The sequence below is a fragment of the Chinchilla lanigera genome, unplaced genomic scaffold (assembly GCF_000276665.1).
Source record: "Chinchilla lanigera isolate Chin_1 unplaced genomic scaffold, ChiLan1.0 scaffold00085, whole genome shotgun sequence".
NCBI lineage: Eukaryota > Metazoa > Chordata > Mammalia > Rodentia > Chinchillidae > Chinchilla > Chinchilla lanigera.
Window position 1 is genome coordinate 3,149,776 of NW_004955486.1, and position 19,849 is coordinate 3,169,624.

General features: G+C 52.0%; 2 protein-coding genes across 3 annotated transcripts; both read right to left on the reverse strand.

Moving 5' to 3' along the window:
• Positions 1-2,969: 2,969 nt before the first annotated feature.
• Cort (cortistatin) lies at positions 2,970-5,181 on the reverse strand. Its single transcript, XM_005404018.2, has 2 exons — positions 4,293-5,181; positions 2,970-3,253 (listed from the first exon to the last, which is right to left on the reverse strand). Exons 1-2 carry the CDS (start codon positions 4,428-4,430, stop codon positions 3,035-3,037), a joined length of 357 nt encoding a protein of 118 aa, XP_005404075.1. The 5' UTR covers positions 4,431-5,181; the 3' UTR covers positions 2,970-3,034.
• A 2,578-nt stretch (positions 5,182-7,759) lies between these two features.
• Apitd1 (apoptosis-inducing, TAF9-like domain 1) lies at positions 7,760-17,649 on the reverse strand. Of its 2 annotated transcripts, none has more exons than XM_005404017.2 (5): positions 17,499-17,622; positions 14,397-14,520; positions 13,187-13,220; positions 9,210-9,276; positions 7,760-8,241 (listed from the first exon to the last, which is right to left on the reverse strand). In XM_005404017.2, the coding sequence occupies exons 1-5, from the start codon at positions 17,547-17,549 to the stop codon at positions 8,101-8,103; spliced, it is 417 nt and encodes a 138-aa protein (XP_005404074.1). In that variant the 5' UTR covers positions 17,550-17,622; the 3' UTR covers positions 7,760-8,100. The 2 variants fall into 2 exon arrangements, with proteins under 2 accessions (XP_005404074.1, XP_013359746.1); XM_013504292.1 differs by lacking the exon at positions 7,760-8,241 and adding an exon at positions 8,248-8,859 and having other exon boundaries at positions 17,499-17,649.
• Between the last annotated feature and the right edge of the window lie 2,200 nt (positions 17,650-19,849).

Consider the following 19,849-nt stretch of genomic DNA (forward strand, 5'->3'; position numbering starts at 1 on the left):
AAGCTGTGCCACCACACCCGGCCACACGACTGCTTTTATCATCTGGATGAGGGGCTGGGAACAGCGAGTGGCTCGGCTACCCTTGGCCTCTTCTTCTCCAGGCAAAGTCCGGCTAAAACAAACAAACAAACTTTAATATTTAGATCCTTTTTCTTTTTGAATTTGTTAAAAATGGAATCCGTGGCTGGAAGTGGTGCATGTCTGGAATCCTGGCACTTGAGAGACTGAGGCAGGGGTATCGCCGCAAGATGGAGGCTGGCCTGGTCTATGCAGTCAGTTCAAGACCACCCTAAGTAAAACCGACAACAAAAATTGACATTTCCTGAACTAAGGCAGTTTGCACATGATGGACCTCCTGATGTCACTGGCAGAGCCTCGTTATCCCCAGATACTACTTAATTAAAACAAAATCTGGAGGCTGGGGATTTAGCTCGGTGGCACAGCACCTGCCTGGCAAGCGCAAGGTGGTGAGTTCAATTCCCAGTACCGGAAAAAAAAAAAAAAAAAAAAAAAAAGAAAACAAAATCTGGAGTTTTAGGGACTATGGATGAAGGATCCCAATCAAACTGAAAAAAAAAAAGTGATAGGTTTTTCCAGCACAGAAAGAAATAAAAACAGAATAAAATGCCTTTACTGCAGGTACGGACAAGACCCAGTAGCAATGGATGGGGGGTAATGGTGCTTCTGAAGGCCCAGCTGGGAGAACAATGGTTATATAGTGCCAGCCTGGAGGAGGGGTTTAGGGAGGGAAATGGCCTGAAGAGCCAGACTGGGATTGGGTGGGAGCGTGGGAAAACGAAACAGGATACTACAAGGGGAGTAGGAAGTTGTAATTTGACTCCGGGAAAGAAGGGTGGGGCTGGTATTATCAGAACCTTTGTATTAAACTACATCTCCCAGCCCTTGTTAAATTTTATTTTTTTTTTTTTTTTATTTTGAGAAATGGACTTCATGATGTAAGTCACTACATTGCATTGGCTGGGCTCAAATTTGGGATCCTTTTGCCTCAGCCTCCCAGAGTGCTCAGGTATGCAGCCGCCATGCCTGTCTTCATCTCACCATCATCCACAGGAAACAACTAGGGGAGGAGGAAGCTAGTAGGATAATTATACACAGAATGTATACGCATTTGTCACTAACCAAGTCCCCATGTGAGGGACTTGTCTTAGAAGTTGACTCAAGCCAGGCGTGGTAGAGCACACTGGTAGTCCCAGGAGAGGCTGAGGCAGGAGGATCACCACAAGTTGAAGCCAGCCTAAACACAGGGCAAGCACAGTATGAACTACAAAAGCACAACTCTGTCTCAAAACAAAAACAAACTTGGTGCAAGCAGGCTATAGGCGGGCTGGCAGTGTTGTTGGGGTCTCTGGTTTGAAATCAACATTTTGTCTTTTTTTTTTTTTTTGTACTGGGAATTGAACTCAGGACTTTGCACTTGCCAGGCAGGCGCTCGTGCCGCTGAGCTATATCCCTTGCCCTGAAATCAACTTTTAAAAGTGGACATCAAAGCAAAACTAAAGCTATAATCTGCAAAAAGAATTGGAACAAATTAATATTGTTAGTAATTATAACTGGAACATAATAGCAAGTTTGAGTATAACTTTTATAAGCATGTCAGCATGATGTCTCCTTCATAGCATAACAATTGTTTTAAAATTAATTTTAGTTTAAACATTAGGAGTAATTAAGTTGCTCTTGGAGCACAATGTAAAAAAGTGTGCTTGTAAAGTTTTCAGTGCTGGGATTCAAACCCGGGGCTTCGTTCGTGCTGGGTAAACGCCCTGCCACTTGTCAGGGTCGGACACTTCCTGGCAAAGAACACTGAAGAGGCTCTTGTGTGTGTGTGGTCCTGGGGATGAGCCCGGGGCCTTTGTACTGAGCTGCATCCCCATCACTTTTCTTTTCTTTTTTCTTCAAGGCAGGACCTTATGCAGTTCAGGCTGGCTCACTTTGTAGCCCAGGCTGGTCTCAAACCTGCAACGATCCTCCTGCCTCAGCCTCCCTAGTGCTGGGATTACAGGCGTGTGCCACCACACCCAGCCTTTTTTTTTTTTTGCCATCACTTTTCACATTCTCCCCCCACCCCCATACTAGGAATCAAACTCACGACCTCGCACTTGCCAGGCAGGCGCTGTGCCGCTGAGCTAAACCCCCGGCCCACTTTTCACATTCTTAAAGACTTTTTTTGTGTGGGTTTTTATTTTGTTTTTATCCCCCGGTACCAGGAATTGAACTCATGACCTCGCACTTGCCAGGCAGGTACTGTGCAGCTGAGCTAAATCCCCGGCCTGATTTTTTTATTTTTTTGAGACAGGGTTTCACTGTAGCTCAGGCTGGTGTTGAACTTATAGCAACTCTGCCTCAGCCTCCCTAGTACTGGGATTACAGGCCTGTGCCACCATGCCCCGCCCACTTTTAAAATTTCTGATCTGGAGACAAGGTCTTGCTATGCTGCCCAAGCTGGACTTGCATTTGCGATCCTATTGTCTCAGTCTCCTGAGCGGATAAGATCCGCACCCAAGGAAGAGCCACCAAAATCTTTATTAAGGGGCTGGGGATTTAGTTCAGCAGCACAGCGCCTGCCTGGCAAGCGCGAGGTCATGAGTTCGATTCCTGGTACCGGGAAAAAACAAAACAAAAAAACACAACAAAATCTTTATTAAAAGTGTTCTATCTTTACGTTCCCAATTACTCAGCTCTATTTTTTTTTTTTTTTTTTTTGGTGCTGGGAATTGAACTTAGGACCTTGCACTTGCCAGGAAGGCACTTGTGCCGCTGAGCTAGATCCCCAGCCCCTACTCAGCCCTAAATACTGCTGGCATTGGACATTATTGAAATTTATGTGGGTTGTTTTGTTTTGTTTTGTTTTTTTGAGACAGAGTCTCACTACGCAGTTCAGGGCCTCCAAGCCTGGCCATTATGGAAATTTAAATAAAAATACTTTGCAAGTGAGCCACAAGGAGAAGAAAGACGGTGCTGCTGAATTCACTTTATTGGGTCCACACTGCTCTCCCTGGGCAAGATCGCGGGGAGATTATTTGCAGGAGGAGAAGGTCTTCCAGAAGAAGTTTTTGCAGCGTGTTTGGTCTCGCCGAGGGGGCTGCTGCAGGGGTGCGCCTTCCTGCCCCTTGCCCGGCTCTCCGGCGGCGCCCCCTGCGAGGTCCCCAGGGCTGGAGTGGGAGGTCCAGGCGTGCCACCTCGCAAGGAAAGTCAGGAGGTTGTTTTTCTTTATTTCTGCCACCTCTTGCACATGCTTTTAAAGAGAAGCAGATGACAAAGGAAAGACAAATCAGTAGCCTGGCTCTGCTGGCATGAAAAGATAAGACAAAGAAAGAGAGAAAGAGAGAACGAGAGAGAGGAAAGAAAGAAAGAAAGAAAGAAAGAAAGAAAGAAAGAAAGAAAGAAAGAAAGAAAAAGAAAAAGAGAGAGAAAGAAAGACAGACTTCCCCAGCAATGAATGACATTTCCATTCAAAGGATGAGAAAGTTACAGGAAAGCTGTAAAGAAATTGCTCCAATTAGAGAAAAGAAACATTTGATCATTTCAGAAAAGCCCCGGCTGCTTCTGCCCCGGGTCTTTCCCGACGTGCTTATTACAAGGGGTCAGGCCGCCGTGCGGCTCCTGCCTGGCATGGGAAGCCGGGAGCTGGGTGCACCCTGCGCGCTCCCGTCCGGACACGCGCCTGGGCCCCGAGGCGCGCGCTGACACAGATCAGACAGACGCTAGTTGCGGTCATTCACGTTCCCGGGGCAGCTTCTGATGACAAACGGCCTGTCTGAAACTTTTCTGGTAATTTCAGAGAAAAATCCACCTTTAATGGTCAACTTGATGTACTTTTTCTTGGAACTTTTTCAAAACGGAAAAGAAAGAAGACACATAAATCACCTCCCGAAGTTACAAATTCTCACCACGGAAAATGTAATGTCAGTTCATCCGAGCCAGCCAGAACGCGGCTGGGAAGATAAATTAAGGTTCCCCGGAAGTCCTGGGCAGGAGCCGCTCCCGAAAGCACAGCCCGGAGCAAGCACTTAGCACAGACAGGCACCGGGGCACTGCAGTGTCCGCTAACAAACTACAGGTTGAGACAGGGAAGGGAGCCGAGCACCGGGCTGCAAGCATGACCTGTGTCAGCACCTCGCTGGGTCTGGCCATGATCCGCAGCACATGGTGTGCGCAGGCGCGCACACACACCTGGCTGTGCAGACGCTGGGAATCCACAAGATGCCCACATGCCAAGGACAGACGCAAGCGGAGAGCAGGCTAGCAGGTGGCTGGGAGGGGACCGTACTCACCACGCTGTCCAGGCTGGCGGGGTCGCCTTCCAGGGCGGGGGCGGGGGCTGCGGCCCCCCAGAGCAGCAGCAGCAGCAGCAGCAGCAGCAGGGTCCTGCAGGCCCAGGCCCGCGTCCCTCGGGCTCGGCTGCCACCCATCCTGGGCAGCCCTGGCGCTGGCGCTCGGAGGACGCAGGCTGTTGTTGTCCACGTGTCGGGGAGCACCTGGAGCCCTTTCCTCACGCCTCAGTGATGACGCAGGTGCCCAGGCGCCGAGCGCCCACAGAAGCATTCTGGGGCCGCACTGTGCCCCCTTATTGAAAGCCTCAGGTCGTTTCCTGCGTTTACAGCAAATCTGCTCTTATTTTGGACCATGTGCGCTTGCCTTGGAGGAAGTTCGACTTCCTTGTAATTATGCCGACAACAAGCAGGAAGCCATCAGAACAAAACCAAGTGATTTAACAGAATATAAAATTAGCCTTGGCGGAGCTGAAGACGTGAAATTTTGCCCATGTATAATTTTGCCCACATGACTGCGGGGCTGGGGTGGAGATCGTGCTTCTCATGCCTGAGGCCCTGGTTTGATCCCCAGCACCAAAAAAAAAAGTGACTGAATCTGCCAGAAGCCAGAGAGACTCGGAGCAGCGTGAGCCCGGACCGCGCAATGACAGCGCTGCTGGCTGCGCCCGGTTGTGGGCAAGGTCACCCGAGCAATCGTACCCTCAGCCTAGCAGACGCCACAGCGGGTGTAGGGAGAGCCGAGACACTATCTCTATCAGAGCCAGAGGACGCTGACCTGGAGCGGCCAGACCCTCACATAGTCCCAGGCTGGAGACCAGCACCTGTTTTTGTTTTGTTTTTTGAGATAAGGTCTTACTACCTAGTGCAGCCTGGACTCAGACTTGTGACGATCCTTCTGCCTCAGCCTCCCAAGTGCTGGGAATATGGATGTGTGCCAACACACTACTTAATGTTGTAAGAAATTCCAACGTGGCCTGATGACCTGTGGTTTTTATACTGCATGCTGCACGCTCAGGCCTGAGGCCTGATGCAGGAGGATTACCAGGAGTTCAAGGCCAGTGTGAACTACATAGTGAGACTGTCTCAAATAACAACCAAACACACTGAATGTTCCCACAAGTGACATTAAAATTCTGAGGTGTTCTTGCAGATGAGAAATTCATGGCAGCTCAGCCAGTTTCCCGTGTCCTTAGTATGTTTTGCAAGTTGTTATTACTATTATTCATTATTATTTGCAGTACCTATGATTAAGCCTGGGTTCAGCCCCATTTTATATTACTTCCACACAAGGTCTCACTAAATGGCCTTGGACTCATGATCCTCCTGCCTCAGCCTCCCACGTAGGTGGGATCATAAGCAAGCACTACTATACCCAGCAGGTTTTGCAGATTTCTTTTTTGGGGTACCGGGAATCGAACTCAGGACCTTGCGCTTGCCAGGCAGGTGCTTGTGCCACTGAGCTATATCCCCGGCCCAGGTTTTGCAGATTTTATCCGACGGACCCATTAAACATTCTGCTTGCCAGGCAGGTCCACAGAACTCGTACCATAAAGGTCCCAGGCCATTTGCCCCCGACAGAGCTCCACAGCCTAAGCGGCAGGACAAGTGAGAGAGGAGGGCACTGCAGCGGGTGAGACCGTGCCAAGAAGGGCTCAGCACTGCGGGCAGGCAGCCGGGGACGGGAACGCTTCAACAAGGTGCTTGGGGTGTGGACACTACAACCCCAGCTTGTTTTTGTTGCTGAGACAGGGTCTTGCTGTGTAGTTCAGGCTGGCCTTGAACCCACTGCGTAGCCTGGTTGCAGGTGTAGACCACCATGCCCGGCTCAGACATCTGTCTCTGATATAGCTAGCCATCTGCAGAAGCAAGTCCAAGGAGAAGTGACCCCTCGGTGTCCTTTCTGCTCTGTCACCAGAGATGGCATCTTAGAGGGTGGCAGTATCGCCTTGGATGGTCCAGAGCCAGCGACACCTACCGGGAGCGCATATGGAATAGGGGGCGTGGGGCCAGCTAGACCCTATCAAGTGTGAGCAGCCGTGAGTGAGGACCCTGAAGAGCACGCTGTCAGACACTGGCCTAACCCAGAAGCAGGTCCTGCGTAAACACACGCAGCACACCCAGAGGCCCCCGGGGGTCAAGTCAGCCTCTCATCGCTAGGAGTCCAGGGGCCCCTGCCACCCGGAGGGCCTTCAGCCCTTGCATCAGACAGGACCCCAGCAGGCCAGACACGTCAAGCACACACCCTCTGAGTTCCAGCTGCCGGAGTCTGTAAGAAGTGCTGGAGGCCCCACGCGCTGCCTTTCATTGTCATACAATCCCATCACGAGGTGCTATTTTAAATACTGACTCACTGATGAAGTAAGTTTCAGAGTCACAAGACTCCTAGAGCTGCTAGAGCAAGATGCAAACCCAGCTCCTCCAGCCTCCGCTCCCACTCCCGCCCTCAGCCACCACCACCACAGAGGAGTGAAGTGGCTACACACCACCTCTAGCTGAACGTACGAGGACGGAAGGCTTGAAGTTTGTTTTTTAGCAGTACTGAGGATTAACCCAGGGCCTTTGCACAAGCTGGGCTTGAATTTTAGATCCTCCTGCCTCAGCCTCCCAAAGTGCTGGGATTACAGGTGTGTGCCACCACACCAGGCTCATGGAAGCCCCTATGATTCATTTTCCTCTCCCTGATATGACATACAGATGTAACCATTAATGCGTGGCAGCGAGTGATTCGTTATTTGCAGAACCTGAAATCATCAAGGTTGAGGTCACTGCTTGACTCTGACCATAGCCAGGCACCTCCCCCCGTGAGTCAGACTGAGGGTGTCTACAGCTGACCACATTGGGGCGAGGATGATTTGATTCTACCCCAAATGATGCCCTCTTGCCTACTCTGGAGCCCACACCCCTGAATGTGGACGCTGCCTGCACTGATCAGGAGCCTGTGCTCTTGGGCCATGGTTAACTGTGCTGAGCCTCCGTTTCCTAATCAAGAAAATGGGGATAAAGTTGTGAAGCGCCAAGAAGGAATTATACAGATCACAGTGGCTCTGTAAATGCCAGTTCCTTTTCTGTAACCCCACTGCCTCCCCAGGAGAGGCCCTGGAGCACTCCAAAGCCTGGAGACAGGGACAGGAGAACCGGGTTTTGTGAAAATCATCGCTCACAAGGCAACGGGATGGTGCCTTGAAGGGTGCGGAGCAGTCAGCCCCAGGTTTTCCTCCCATGAGAAACACCTGTCCTGCAGAACTACAGCCTCATTACAGAGCTGCCAGAGAAAAGTCACTGGCCATGTTTCTAAAGAAAAGCACCTTTGAGGGCCAGGGACATAGCTCAGGGGCACAAGCGCCTGCCTGGCAAGCCCAAGGCCATGAGTTTGATTCCTGGTACCCAAACAAAGAAAAGAAAAGCACCTTTGAAAACGAACATCCCCAACAGCACCATGTCACCAGGTGATCATGGGGGACAGGACGTGAAAAACAGCACAGCTTTATTCACCTTGGAGAGGCCGTCACTTAGCCTGGGAAATTATCTCACACAATGAAGAAATAACTAGGATTTTGCTTGAAAATGTCTGTCACGGCCACTGGCCAACCCAGTTCAGCTACTGGCCTCCCGTGACGCAGAGGCACGCCTTTCCGGGTGCCCCGCTGAGTGCCCAGGATCCCAGATGCTGGCGCCTGGAGCTCAGGCTTAGAGAACACAGCACAAAAGCCGCCAGCCTCTCCTTCCCGAATCTCCACCCGCCCCCACGCTCCGGGCAGCGACAGCACTCCTCGGCGGCCCTCCCTGCCGGGGCTTCCTCACTGGGACCCTAGCTCTCAGCTTCCCCGCCCTCGGCCTCCGCCGGCTCCCTGCAAGTTTGGTTCCCGTCCTCCGGCTTCTTCTTCTTCTTCACCTTTCGCTCTTGGTTCAGCTGGGCGAGCTCTTCGTTCTTCTCAGTGATGTATTTCAGCTACGACAAACAACACTCAGTGAGGTCATGAACCATTTTATAAGCCTGGAAATACTAACTACCCGCTCCCCAACCGCTCCCACCTAAAGAATTTGGATGGAAAAGCCTGGGTTACAGTTCTCTGAGTTAGATGCGCCTTCAAAATATCTTCTGGACAAAGGAATCAGCTATAAAAACAACCTCCCTATCCACAAAGCCTCCAACCACTACGCTTAGTGTGATAGTTCCTTGAGTAATCACAAGACTTCAAAGATGAGAAATTTGAGCCGGGTGTGGTGGTGCAGGTCTGTCATTCGCATCTGGGAGGCTGAGGCAGGATGACTGTAAATTCAGGCCCATCCAGGGCAAGTTAGGAACCTAACAAGGCTCTGCCTCAAAACTAAAAAGGCTGGGGGTGCACTCAGTGAAGGCCGGGGCTCAGTCCCAGCACCAGGAAAAAACAAGCAGAAGGCCCGGGCGTGGTGGAGACCACATTATAGGGAGGGCCATGGGTGCCCTCACTGCTAGTGGGACACTGTTCTGTCATCACACTGCCACTAAGCTGCGATGATCACGGTGCCCCTGGGTGGCACGTGTCTGCTTCTGGCAGATGGGGGCTTGGTCAAGACGCTCTCCGAACTTGAAAAGAGGGGAAATGCGCTGCTGTGCACATCCAGCCTGCAGCTGCCCTCCCGCGCCTGGGGGCCACCGTGGACGAGCCTGGCTGCGAGTGACATCGCCCCCGCAAGCTTTGAGATACTACAAAACAGACGAGTTATGAAATCCAGAGCGCTGATTAGGAAATTTCAAATTGGCTTTTTAAGATCCATCATCATGAAAGACAGGCTGTAAATTATGGGCGGGTCTGCGTGGTTCAGCCACCTTGGGTTTTTAATGCAAGGTGCCCTAGGGAATGACTTCCCCAGGGTGATTAATTGGGAATAATGTATTCCGATGGGACCCAGGGGGGCAGGCGGCTGGGCTCTCACCAGTGAATTACTCCGCCTGGCTAAGAGCTTCACGTCTTCCGTGTTAATCGTGCTTCTTTTCGCGTGTCTGAGGAAGGACAGAAACAAGTCACCAGAATGCTGGCTATTATTTGAAGTTTTGAATCAACAGAGAAGTTCACGGTCGGAGTTCAAACTCCCGAGGATCACTAAGTAGACCGATTTCTGAGATTAAGGTCATAAAGCCTCGGTGAGACGGAGCGCGTGAGTTTAAGGCTCTTTTTAAATTAATTAATTAATTAATTGATTGTTTAAATTTTATTTTTTTCCGGTACTGGGAATCAAACTCATGACCTCGCGCTCACCAGGCAGGTGCTGTGCCGCTGAGCTCAATCCCCAGCCCCGAGTATACGGCTCTTTAGCAATGGAATACTGAGGAGGCCGAGAGAAAGCGGAGCCCACCCGTGCCCCCTGCCTGAGGGCCCAGCCGCCACAGGACTGAAGTCTGAGGAGCGGAACCCTTCCAGAGGGCCCTGCCTGGTCACAGGGAAGGGTGAGACAGAGCAGGGAGAAGGTCGGGGTACAAGGTTACCGGGGAGAAAGTCAGTCCTACAACACTGCCACCTTTGCTTACACAGAGTCCCTAGAGGAACAGAGAATTCCCATGATGCACGAGTTACTTCCAGCGCGGCCCGCGCTCCTCCTGAGCTAAGGCACAGGCCAAGGCGCGCAGACGCCCCTACCACCCACTTCCCTGCAACCCCCGACCGCTGCCACCACCATGGCCTGGGCACAGCGAAGAACAGCCTCTCACTTCTATAGGTGAACGGATGCAGCTCAAGGTCACGCTCATCAGTGAAGCAAACCAGACTCGTGGAAACATCGCATCTCTCCCTAGTGTGACAGTCGGAAGAGTAAATAAAATCCAAAATGTACAATAGATATTGTAAAGTGGGAGGAAGCTTCAAAAGGAAAGAGAAGCTGGGATGGGGAAACGGAGAAAAGAAGGAAGGGAAAAATTATATATATACACATAAGAGATAGTTAAGACAGTTATACTACTAATTTCTCTTAATTCATTGAAAAGAAAGGTTTGTGCTAATATTGTTTGGACAATTAAATGCTGATGTCTTGTACTCTGGGTAACTAAAGATAATATGCAATGTATTAACCATTGTTACCATATTACCTTGGAATTTTTTTTTTCATTAAGGAAAAAAACATTCTCTAGGGGCTGCTGCCTGGGGGTAGTGGTGCATGCCCGTAATCTCAACACTAGGGAGGCTGAGGCAGGAGGATCGTTGCGAATTTGAGACCAGCCTATGCTACAAAGTGAGCTCACGGCCGGCCTAAACTGCATAACAAGACCCTGTCTCAAAAGGATCAAAGTAAATAAATAAACTAGAGTCTGCTTTTTGCTCAGAACTTGGACCCAAATCTTCATTCCAGGCCACTTATCTTTGCAATGAAAGGTAATTTGAGATAATAAGCTCTATTCAGTAATATATTGCTCTAATTACATCCTTTCTTGCCATTATTATTATTATTATTGTTTTGAGACAGGGTCTCAATTTGTAGTCTAGGTTGGTCTTGAACTCATTAAGTAGCCCAGACTGGCCTCAAACTCACAGCAATCCACCTGCCTTAGCCTCCCAAGGGCTGGGATCACAGCTGTGTACCACCACGCCTGGTAGCCATTACTAACTTCTACCTAAAATAAGAACTCTTAAGCAGGAATAAGGAGGGACCCTTGTATCTTTAGTAACTAGCAAAGAGTTCAGCATGTGTTAGTCCTCAGAGAATAGCTGCTGAGTTAAAGATAAAGCCACAAAGACATTACAGTCCCTCGTTTGGACACCTTAATTCTTTACATCCCTCTAAATATGCAGGTATCACATATAATTTCATCAGACTGACCATACAATATCTGTTTCTCAGGAGATTATATCCATTTTGAGAGAGAATTTCTAAACTGGGTGTGGAGGGGCTGAGGATATAGCTCAGTGGTAGAGTGCTTGCCTAGAAGGCACACAGCCTTGAGTTCAAGTTCTAGTACCCCCCAAAAAAACTGGGTGTGGAGGTGCATGCCTGTATCTCAGCACTTTCAGAGGCTGAGGCAGGAGGATCACAAACTGGAGCCCAGCCTGGGCAGTTTTAGGGATTTAGCAAAACCCTGTCTCAAAAATTAAAAATAGCTGTCATGGTAGTACATACCTGTAATCCCAGCACTTGGGAGGCTGAAGCAGGAGGACTGCTTCAAGTTCAAGGCCAGTATTGGCTGCTTAGTGAGTTCAAGACCAACCTGAACTACATAATGAGACCCTGTTTATCAATCAATCAATCAATCAATCAATAAATGGAATGTAGCTTAATGCAAAAATCCTAGGTTCAATCCACAGTAACACACACACACACACACACACAGAACAAAAAAAAGCCTGTAAATAGCAAGCTACCAGTACCAGGACAGAGACAGAAGGTGACACAATGCCACAGCAACCCAACCCCAAGTCCCAGGCCATAGGCTGTCGGGGTGAAGAGTACTAAGTGCCCACGGCAGGCAGTGTGACCCGGGCTCAGTCCCACAGTCAAGCTGCTGTTTACCTACTTCTTAAAGTAAAGGCAAAGGAGTGAGTCAAAGGCACAGGGCTACCTTTCACAGGGTGACCTTACCTTTTCCCTGCAGACAGGGTCTCTCTGTGCAGTTCAGGCTGCCTTGAACTCACTATGTAGACTAGGCAGGCCTTGAACTCTTGGTGATCGTCCTGCCTCAGCCCGCCAAGAGCTGCAAGGATACGTGTGCACCACTGCAGCGGCTCAGAAACCCTTTTAAAAGGTGATGGAGGGGCTGGGCTTCTAGCTCAGCGGCAGAGCGCCTGCCTAGCAAGCGTGAGGTCATGAGTGCGATTCCCGGTACCGCGGAAAAACAAAAACAAAACCAAAAAAACAAAAAAACGAAAATAAAAGGTGATGGGGCTGGAGCTATAGCTCAGCGGGACAGTGCCTGCCTGGCAATCACAAGGCCCTGAGTTCAATTCCCAATACTAAGAAATAAAAAATAAATTAAAAAATCAAAGGTGGTGTCCTATCCTCTGGAGCTTCCGGTTGAAGTCCCACAACCCACTCCTCTAAGTATCCAGCAAAAGATGAGCCTCTTATGAAAGTATGAAAGCACACAAGATCTGCTAAATATTTCTAATTTCTTTCATTTTCTTTTCCCAGTGCTGGATCAAAGCCCGGGCTTCCAACATGCTAAACATGCATTTCTGCCACTGAGCTCTACCCTAGCCCCTATTTCATTTTGGTCCCTAGAATTTTAACAGAAGTGTTTTAGATGTTCCATTGTCTTTTTTCACAGCTAACAAGAGATGGGAAGTAAAGGTGATCCGAGTCCTGCCGGGGAGCCCAGGTGGAATTAACGCAGGGTCCCCTAACGCCCACCTCTCCCTCTGATGTGTGCGGGGCTTTCCAGGCACTGACGGATGACGCGCGAGGAGATTTAGCGCCTGCCCTCTGAGAATCGGGCAGCCTTAATTCATTCCCCACATTCACAGGAGAAACAAAGAGCCCGCAGGCTGAGGTGAAAAGTAGAGCGATCAGAAGCCGCAGGCGAGCTCGCCAGCCGCTGCAGGGACCGTCCTCCATTACCTGAGCTGCTAATTGCAGAGCTGAGCATAAATCACCCGCAAAAGCTAACGCGGCACCCACTGAGCGAGGCCCAGGCCAAGCGCAGGAAGCCGCTGGTCACTGACCCATTGCCCCCACACCTGCGAGCCACTCGGGGTGCACTCTGCAGTCAGCCCCACTCAGCCCCCTTCCACCTGCGCCCTGGCACTTGGGCTCCAGCAAAATCTACAGGGAGCGTCGAATGCTGACAAGCCAGCTCTGAGCAGACATGATCACAGCAGATGGCGCGGCCTGAGGAGCTGTGAGGACGGAGGCGCGGCGGCCACAGACCCGGGGTGGGACCCCCGCACGGCTGAAGCAGCGCTGACAGCGAGGCTGAGGGTTCTACCCACCTGGCGAACAATTCAAGGTCTCTGGCGAAATTTTCTGAAAGAGAGAAAGGAGATATGCTTCAGCCACCCTTACTTCAATCCCATTTCAGAAGGAGGGGAAGCAAAATCCTGATTTCTACAGGTGACTCCGTGACTCACACACCGAACTTTAATTTCAGTCCTGAAGATGGAACCCAGGCCTTCACATTGCGCTACTGATATCCCAGCCCTTTCTGATTCTGAGACCACATCCTGTGCTCAGCAGCCCAGGCTGGGCTTGAATTTGAGTTCCTCTGGCCTCAGCCTCCCGGAGCTCTGGGATCACAGGCATGCAGCACACCCAACCTTTCCAAAGGTCCGCAGAGGCTCCTCAGGTAGACCCGGCAGCTGCTAAGAGCCCCGAGCTCTGTTAATCACCAGGACTCCCTCACCCTTCCCGCCTCTCTGCTCCCGAGTGCAAGGCAAGCTTTCCGGTAACTGTGACTCCGCCTTGGCTTCCGGGAACCAGCCTCGAACTTTAAATTCTGGTGCAGGGCTTGTGAGGAGAGTAACTTCCTCCACAGTCCAGCAAGAGTAGCAATGCCACAGGTTCACTGAGTACACTGGGGGTGGTATGATGATGTGGCGATGCACTGAAATAAAAAATTGAGTGTAATGTCCAGCCACCGGGGCAGTTAACACACAATACAAAATAAAACACACATATTCATGTCCCAGTGTTGGTGTAATAGGAAAAACCCCAATAGTTCTCCCCATAAATATCCAAACCTTGGTGGGCATGATGGTGTATACCTATAATCCCAGCCCCGGGGAGGCTGAGACAGGAGGATAGCTACAAGTTCAAGCCCAGGCTGAGCTGCACAGTAAGACCCTGTTTCAAAAAACCAAACCAAACCAAAACAAAACCCAAGTCTTAGAGTCAAGAAAACAAGTATTAACGGAGCAGGGTGGTGCACACCTGTAATCCTAGCACTTGGGAGGCTGAGGCAGGAGGATCACCTAGAGTTCGAGGCCAGCCTGGGCTGCCTAGTGAGTTCAAGGCCAGCCTGAACTATACAGCAAGACACCGTCTCCAAAAAAAGGAAAAAAAAAAAAAGAAAAAAAAAGAGGAAAAAAAAAAAAAAGGAAAACAGGCATCTCGCGAAGAGTACAACACATGATAGCTCCGCCCCACACTCCTCCAGGCAAATGGGCCTCTGGGATTTAGAGAGGCAGCGCGCCAGCTCCTTACCGCACTGCCGGAAGGTGATCTCCGAAATCGCAGCGATGGTTTGCTTGCTGAACTGCATCTCTTTGTCTGCCGCAACTTCCTGGCACAGACAACCGACCGTGTAGTGCACCGCGGCCTTTAGTCTCTGTGGAGATCACAAGACTTCAGGGTGAGACTGCAACTGAGCCTGTGCTGGAGGCTGGGAGCCTTCGGGGGCACTGATCAAGTCACAGGAGCTCTCGGGGGTGAGCAGGCACATCACCGCCCAGCCCCGGCCTGTGCCCAGCCCTGGACGGAGGAGGACTCATGAAGCAGCGGCCTGACTTCCTCCCTCATCCTGCCCTTGGCAGGACACAGTGACACATCGGACAGTGGCTCGACACACAAGGGCCAGGCCTGCGATCCCAGTGCTGAGGCTGAGGAGGGAGGGTGGAGAGTTCCAGGCTGGCATGGACTACAATGCAGCCCTGTCACACAACAAAGCCCTCCCAGTTCCCCAGCAGCCACACTTCTTTTCCTTTCTGTACAGTGCTGGGGACCAGATCCAGAGCCTAGCGAATGACAGGCAAGCGTTCCACCAAGGAGCTGCACCCCTAGTCCTGAGTAATCCTTTATTTTGTGATACAGAGCCCAGGGCCTTTGCACCGAACTACATCCCCAGCCCTTTTATTATTTTGAGACAGGGTCAGCTGGGCATGGGGGCATGTACCTGTGATCCCAGCATTCAGGAGGCTGAGGCAGGAGGATCCCTGCGAGTTCAAGGCCAGCCTGAGCTACATAGTGAAACACTGTCTCAGAAAACCAAAAATAAATAAAAGAAAGAAAAAGGAGAGGAAAGAAAGAGAGAAAGAAAAAAACAAAACAGGGTCTCAATGAATCACCAAATTGCCCAATTTACAATCAAATTTAAATCCTGCTCAAATTTACAGTCCTCCTGCCTCAGCCTTCCAGCTTACAAGCCTGCATCACCACACCCAGCTAACTTTTTCAGATGCTGAAAAATCTCCCTCTTACTTATGCAGAGAAGTACCCAGAAAGTGGGAAGTACCTTACAAGAAGCTGAGCAAAGGCCTCCACTGAGGGTTGACAAGCTGCTGCGCCCTTTCTGTGGGTGCTGTCTCTGTACAAAACGAGGAGCAACCACAGAAACACAGGGCCAGGACCCGGGGGGCAGAGACATCACCTCCAGGATGGAGGCAGGCAGACGGCACACACGAGACGAGCAGACCCTGCTTCCTCTGCCTCAGACACCCCGGGACTTGGTAAACGGAGGACCCACAAACAATCAGCCTGGGAGCCAGACCTCCAGGGTCCTTTTGTATGATGGGGGCACAGGGCGTGAACCCTAACTTCCTCCAGGAAGTTTTTTTTCCTCTGTCCCTCCTCTACTCCCCCACCCAGCTCCCTAGGCTAGGGCAAAGCACTCCTCCTTCCCCCCTCCCTCCCTTCCTCTTTCCTTCTTTCTTTCTAGACAGGGTCTCGCTGTGTGGCTCCAGCCAGCCTTGCACTTGTAGGGACCCTCTGGCCTCAGCCTCCCCAGTGCATGATGACAAGCTCCTAGGTGCTTTCCTCCTGGCCACCTGGAGGCTAGGCCACTAATCTCTCAATCCCTCACTGCTGCCCCCTAGGGCTGAGGATGGCTGTGTGGCCTGTGTGAGGCCATGAGGAAAGATACCAGCACTTAAAAAAAAAAAATCTTTGGGACCAATGGCCACATCTGAATATGGACTATACATTTGATAATGGGATTTTATCAATATTGAACTTCCTGAGTGTGAGAATCTATTGAGAGGTTGTAAGAGAATCCCCTTGTTAGTGGGAAATTAAAATTTCCAAGTGAAACGTCAAGCTGCCCCCAATTCTCAATTATTCGAACAAAACTATCACATCTGGACTGTGCAGATCTCTGTCTGTCTGTCTGTCTCTCTGCTCGACTAAAGCCAGGGCACCTGCAGCAAGCACGCCTCTGAGCTCTAGTAAGCTCAGGTTAGGTCTGCTGGGAAGGGGACCACCGTGGAATATCGGGGGCTCTAAGCTAAAGGAGCACGACGGACAGAAGGTGCGACCCACTGAGCAAAATGCTAAGTGTCGGAGGGAGGTGACAGGCACGTGGGTGCTCCTCGCACTGTCCCTGCAAACTCTCTGCAGGTCTCAACTTCTCCGAATGAAACAGGGCGAGGCAGACAGCTGCTCAAAGCCAGCGGCTTCCTAGGGAGGAAACTCCCGGCACTCGGTGCCTGCATGTTAGGGAATCCCGTTTGAGGCCATCACCCGGGGTCCGGCCTTTCATCGCTTCACCGGACAGGGACGACCTCAGGACTCACCCACCTGTGATCCCAGTGCAGGTTAAAGGATCGAAGGAATACTCGACTCTATGCTGAGAGCTGGTTGTTCTGATTTTGCAAAGGAGAAAAGGCTGGCATGTGAGCCGGACTCAATGCAATAACGAGACAGAGGAGCCCAGGTTTCAACCACGTCTAAGCGTGGGCTCCAGGGCCGGGGGCCTGAGTCTGAAGCCGGCTGTGCAGCGCTGTCGGTGTCGCCCCCGCGTCCCTCAACAGAAAAGACAGTGACAGCATCCGAGGGCCAGCATTTCACAGCCACCGCCTCTTGCACGGCAGCGCACGAAGTGTGCTATCCGGATCCATTTTCTTAAAAGTGGTGTTTGCGATACACAACAATTACATCTGGGAAACTGCTACATAGGCATCATACCTTGATGGTTATGGAGACCCTTTCCGCCCCTCCCCTGACCCCGCTCCTCATCTCCCAACAGTCTGCCTGTTTCCTACCATATCTCCTGCATTTCACTATACTCTCATTTCAGATTTAGTCTTTAGCGGCCACATTCCACCCACCCCACTCATTCTCTTAGTGAAACCGGCGAACGAAGACTTCTACCAAAGCTAGAAAGCATTTTGCGGCCGCCCAGGTCGGCTCAGCCGCGTTGCCGGGGAAACCGCCTCCCAGAACCACCCGCGGCACCCGGGCCGGCGCATGCGCACTCGGGGCGGCTGCCACTGGGATGGGATGCTGAGACCAGCTGAGACCGTAGGGCGACGCTTCCCCGCACAGAAACTCGACGCCGTCCTTGCCCGGGCGGTACCCCGTTTATCCTTGTACCTGCTGCGAAGAGAATCGCTCCTGCTCCTCGGCCTCCTGCTCCTCCTCCATCACGGCCGGCCTCCCTTGGCAAGCGCTGGAAGACACACGTCCCAGTCGGACTTTCCCGCCGCGGCTCCCAGCGACGGGCTGCGCTAGGAGTCAAAGCGCGAAGCTCCTCCTCCCCGTCCCGCGCGCGCCCCCTGGCGGCTGGGCCGGGGGCCTCGACCCCCCCCCCCCCCCCCGCCAATTGCGGAGGTCGCTGCTGCATCCTAGCTGCTGCATCCTAGCCGCTGCGCTCTTACCAACCAGCTCTCCGCAAAAATACGTGTGTATAAGTACAAAATTGTCACAGTAAGTCGTGTTGACAAAAAGAATGAACCCAGCGTGATGGCGCATGCTTGTAGTCCCAGCTATTTGAGAAGGCGAGGCAGGAGGATCGCCGTGAGTTCGAGGCCAGCCTGGGCTACATAGCAAGACCCTGTCTCAAAATAAAATAAATAAATACATTTTTAAAAATTGAAAAGGTTGGAGATGTAGCTCAGCGGTAGAGTCCTTGCCTAGTATGCAAGAGGCCCGGATTCAGTCCCCAGTAGTGCAAAAAGTAAATTTAAACATTTCCCAAGTTATGTAATACAGTGCTCTGTGATGATTCCGCATGTGGCTTGGGCGTGCCTGGCAAAACCCACCGTGAGTTTCCGTCCCTCACCAAACGGTAGTGTCACAGAACCAGACTGCCCGTCATGGCACCAGTGCTAACCGTTCAGTCTGCAAGGGACACCTCCCTGTCAGTGACAGAGGAGTAATTCTGACACACTGAGTCCCTTACATTAAGACGAGAACTGGGAGTATGGTTCAGTGGTGGCATTACAGGTGTGTACACCATACACATTCCCTCACCTCTTGGCTGAACCCAAAGTGAGAGACAGTGGGGTGGGGAGGACTCTAGGGAGGAGAGATCTGAGGTAGAACCTAAAGGTTTTACTCTTGCACCTGTGAAAGTTCTTGGACACCAAGCTCTAACATACTCGGGTAACCAATTTGTAGAGCTGTCTTGTACGTGCTCGAGGAAGGGACACACACCCTGCTGCCGGCAGCGTGGTGCACACCTGTGTCCCTACCCGGAGACCCAGCAAGCCACAGCGCATGGGTTTCAGCGCAGCGGCGCCTCCCGCAGGCTCAGGGAACCGTAACGTGCTGGCCTGTGCTAAAGCACAGTGAGGTGTGGCATACACAGCCTCCTAGGGCCCCAGAGAAAGCTCCATGGCAGAGCTGAGTGTGCTGGCACACGTCTGTGACCCTGGCCTTCTGGCAGGCCGAGGCAGGAGGATTTTAGATTTGAGCACGGCCTGGGTTAGCCGAACTTAGTGGCTGAGCCGGACTCTGTGTCCAAATAAGAAAGGAAAAAGGCCAGGGAGGTAGCTCAGTGCAAAGGCCCTGGGTTCCGTCCCCAGAGCTGAAGACAGAGAAAGGACAGAGGGAACAGGAGGGAGCGGGTGGGGAGGAAGGGAAAGGCAAACAGAAAGGCCCAGGGCCCAGGGGTCCGGTGCAGAGCGCGGACACACCTTCCGGGGCCCAATCTGTCCTTCGATGGCGTGGCAGCCACTTGGGCAGCCACTAGATGTCAGCCTTGTTCCGCACCACGGGCGAAGCCCCGCCCGCGCTTGCGATGCCGCCGTGCACTCCGAGCGCTTGCTGCGCCCCGCCCCGGTTCTTGATGCTTCTTTTCTTCTTCTTCTTTTTTTTTTTTTTTTGGTTTTGAGATGGTCCCTATGCAGCCCAGGCACCAAGGGGACGTCGGGGGTCGCGGACGGAGGGACGCGCCTGCCCCGGGTCCAGGTCCTCAGAAGTCCGGCGCTGAGCGGCTGGCGCCGTGTCCGCCGTTGCACCCCCGCTGCCAGCCCGCTGCCCGCCAACAGGGACCGGGGGACACCGGACACGCGGCCGGCTGCGCGGGTAGGCAACATCCTCCTGCCACTGTTACCTGTACTTTAATCAGCGCTCTGGAGCAGCGTGCTTGTGGAAAGCCCCTCACTCAGGATGACTCAGCACCCTGTTAATCACTCCTGTCAGGCTTAGCTACAGACCCAGCAAGCACCCCGCTGGGCCTCCTGAGGAATCCCAGAGCCTGAGGCTGTTTCACTGTGCAGTTCAGGCTGGTTTGGAACTCACTGTGTACCTCAGGCTGGCCTCAGACTCACGGCAATCCTCCTGCCTCAGCCTCCCGAGTGCCAGGATCACAGGTGTGCCCACCACGCCTGGCCCTATCTGACTTAGCTGTGTACCTTTTGCTTTTCCTGACGTCGGCCCCGCTTTTCTGTCTGTGCTGTTTTAGTTTCTGCTGGCACAGGTCTGGCCTCGGCACGTTTCTC

Coding starts and splice junctions, on each gene's coding strand:
- Cort (XM_005404018.2), bottom strand. CDS start 4,430: ATGGGTGGCAGCCGAGCCCGAGGGACGCGGGCCTGGGCCTGCAGGACC. Junction 3,254..4,292: donor CCGCCAGCCTGGACAGCGTG/GTGAGTACGGTC, acceptor TCTCTTTAAAAG/CATGTGCAAGAGGTGGCAGA.
- Apitd1 (XM_005404017.2), bottom strand. CDS start 17,549: ATGGAGGAGGAGCAGGAGGCCGAGGAGCAGGAGCGATTCTCTTCGCAG. Junction 13,221..14,396: donor GATCACCTTCCGGCAGTGCG/GTAAGGAGCTGG, acceptor TCTCTCTTTCAG/AAAATTTCGCCAGAGACCTT. Junction 8,242..9,209: donor CCAGGCGGAGTAATTCACTG/GTGAGAGCCCAG, acceptor TGTTTGTCGTAG/CTGAAATACATCACTGAGAA.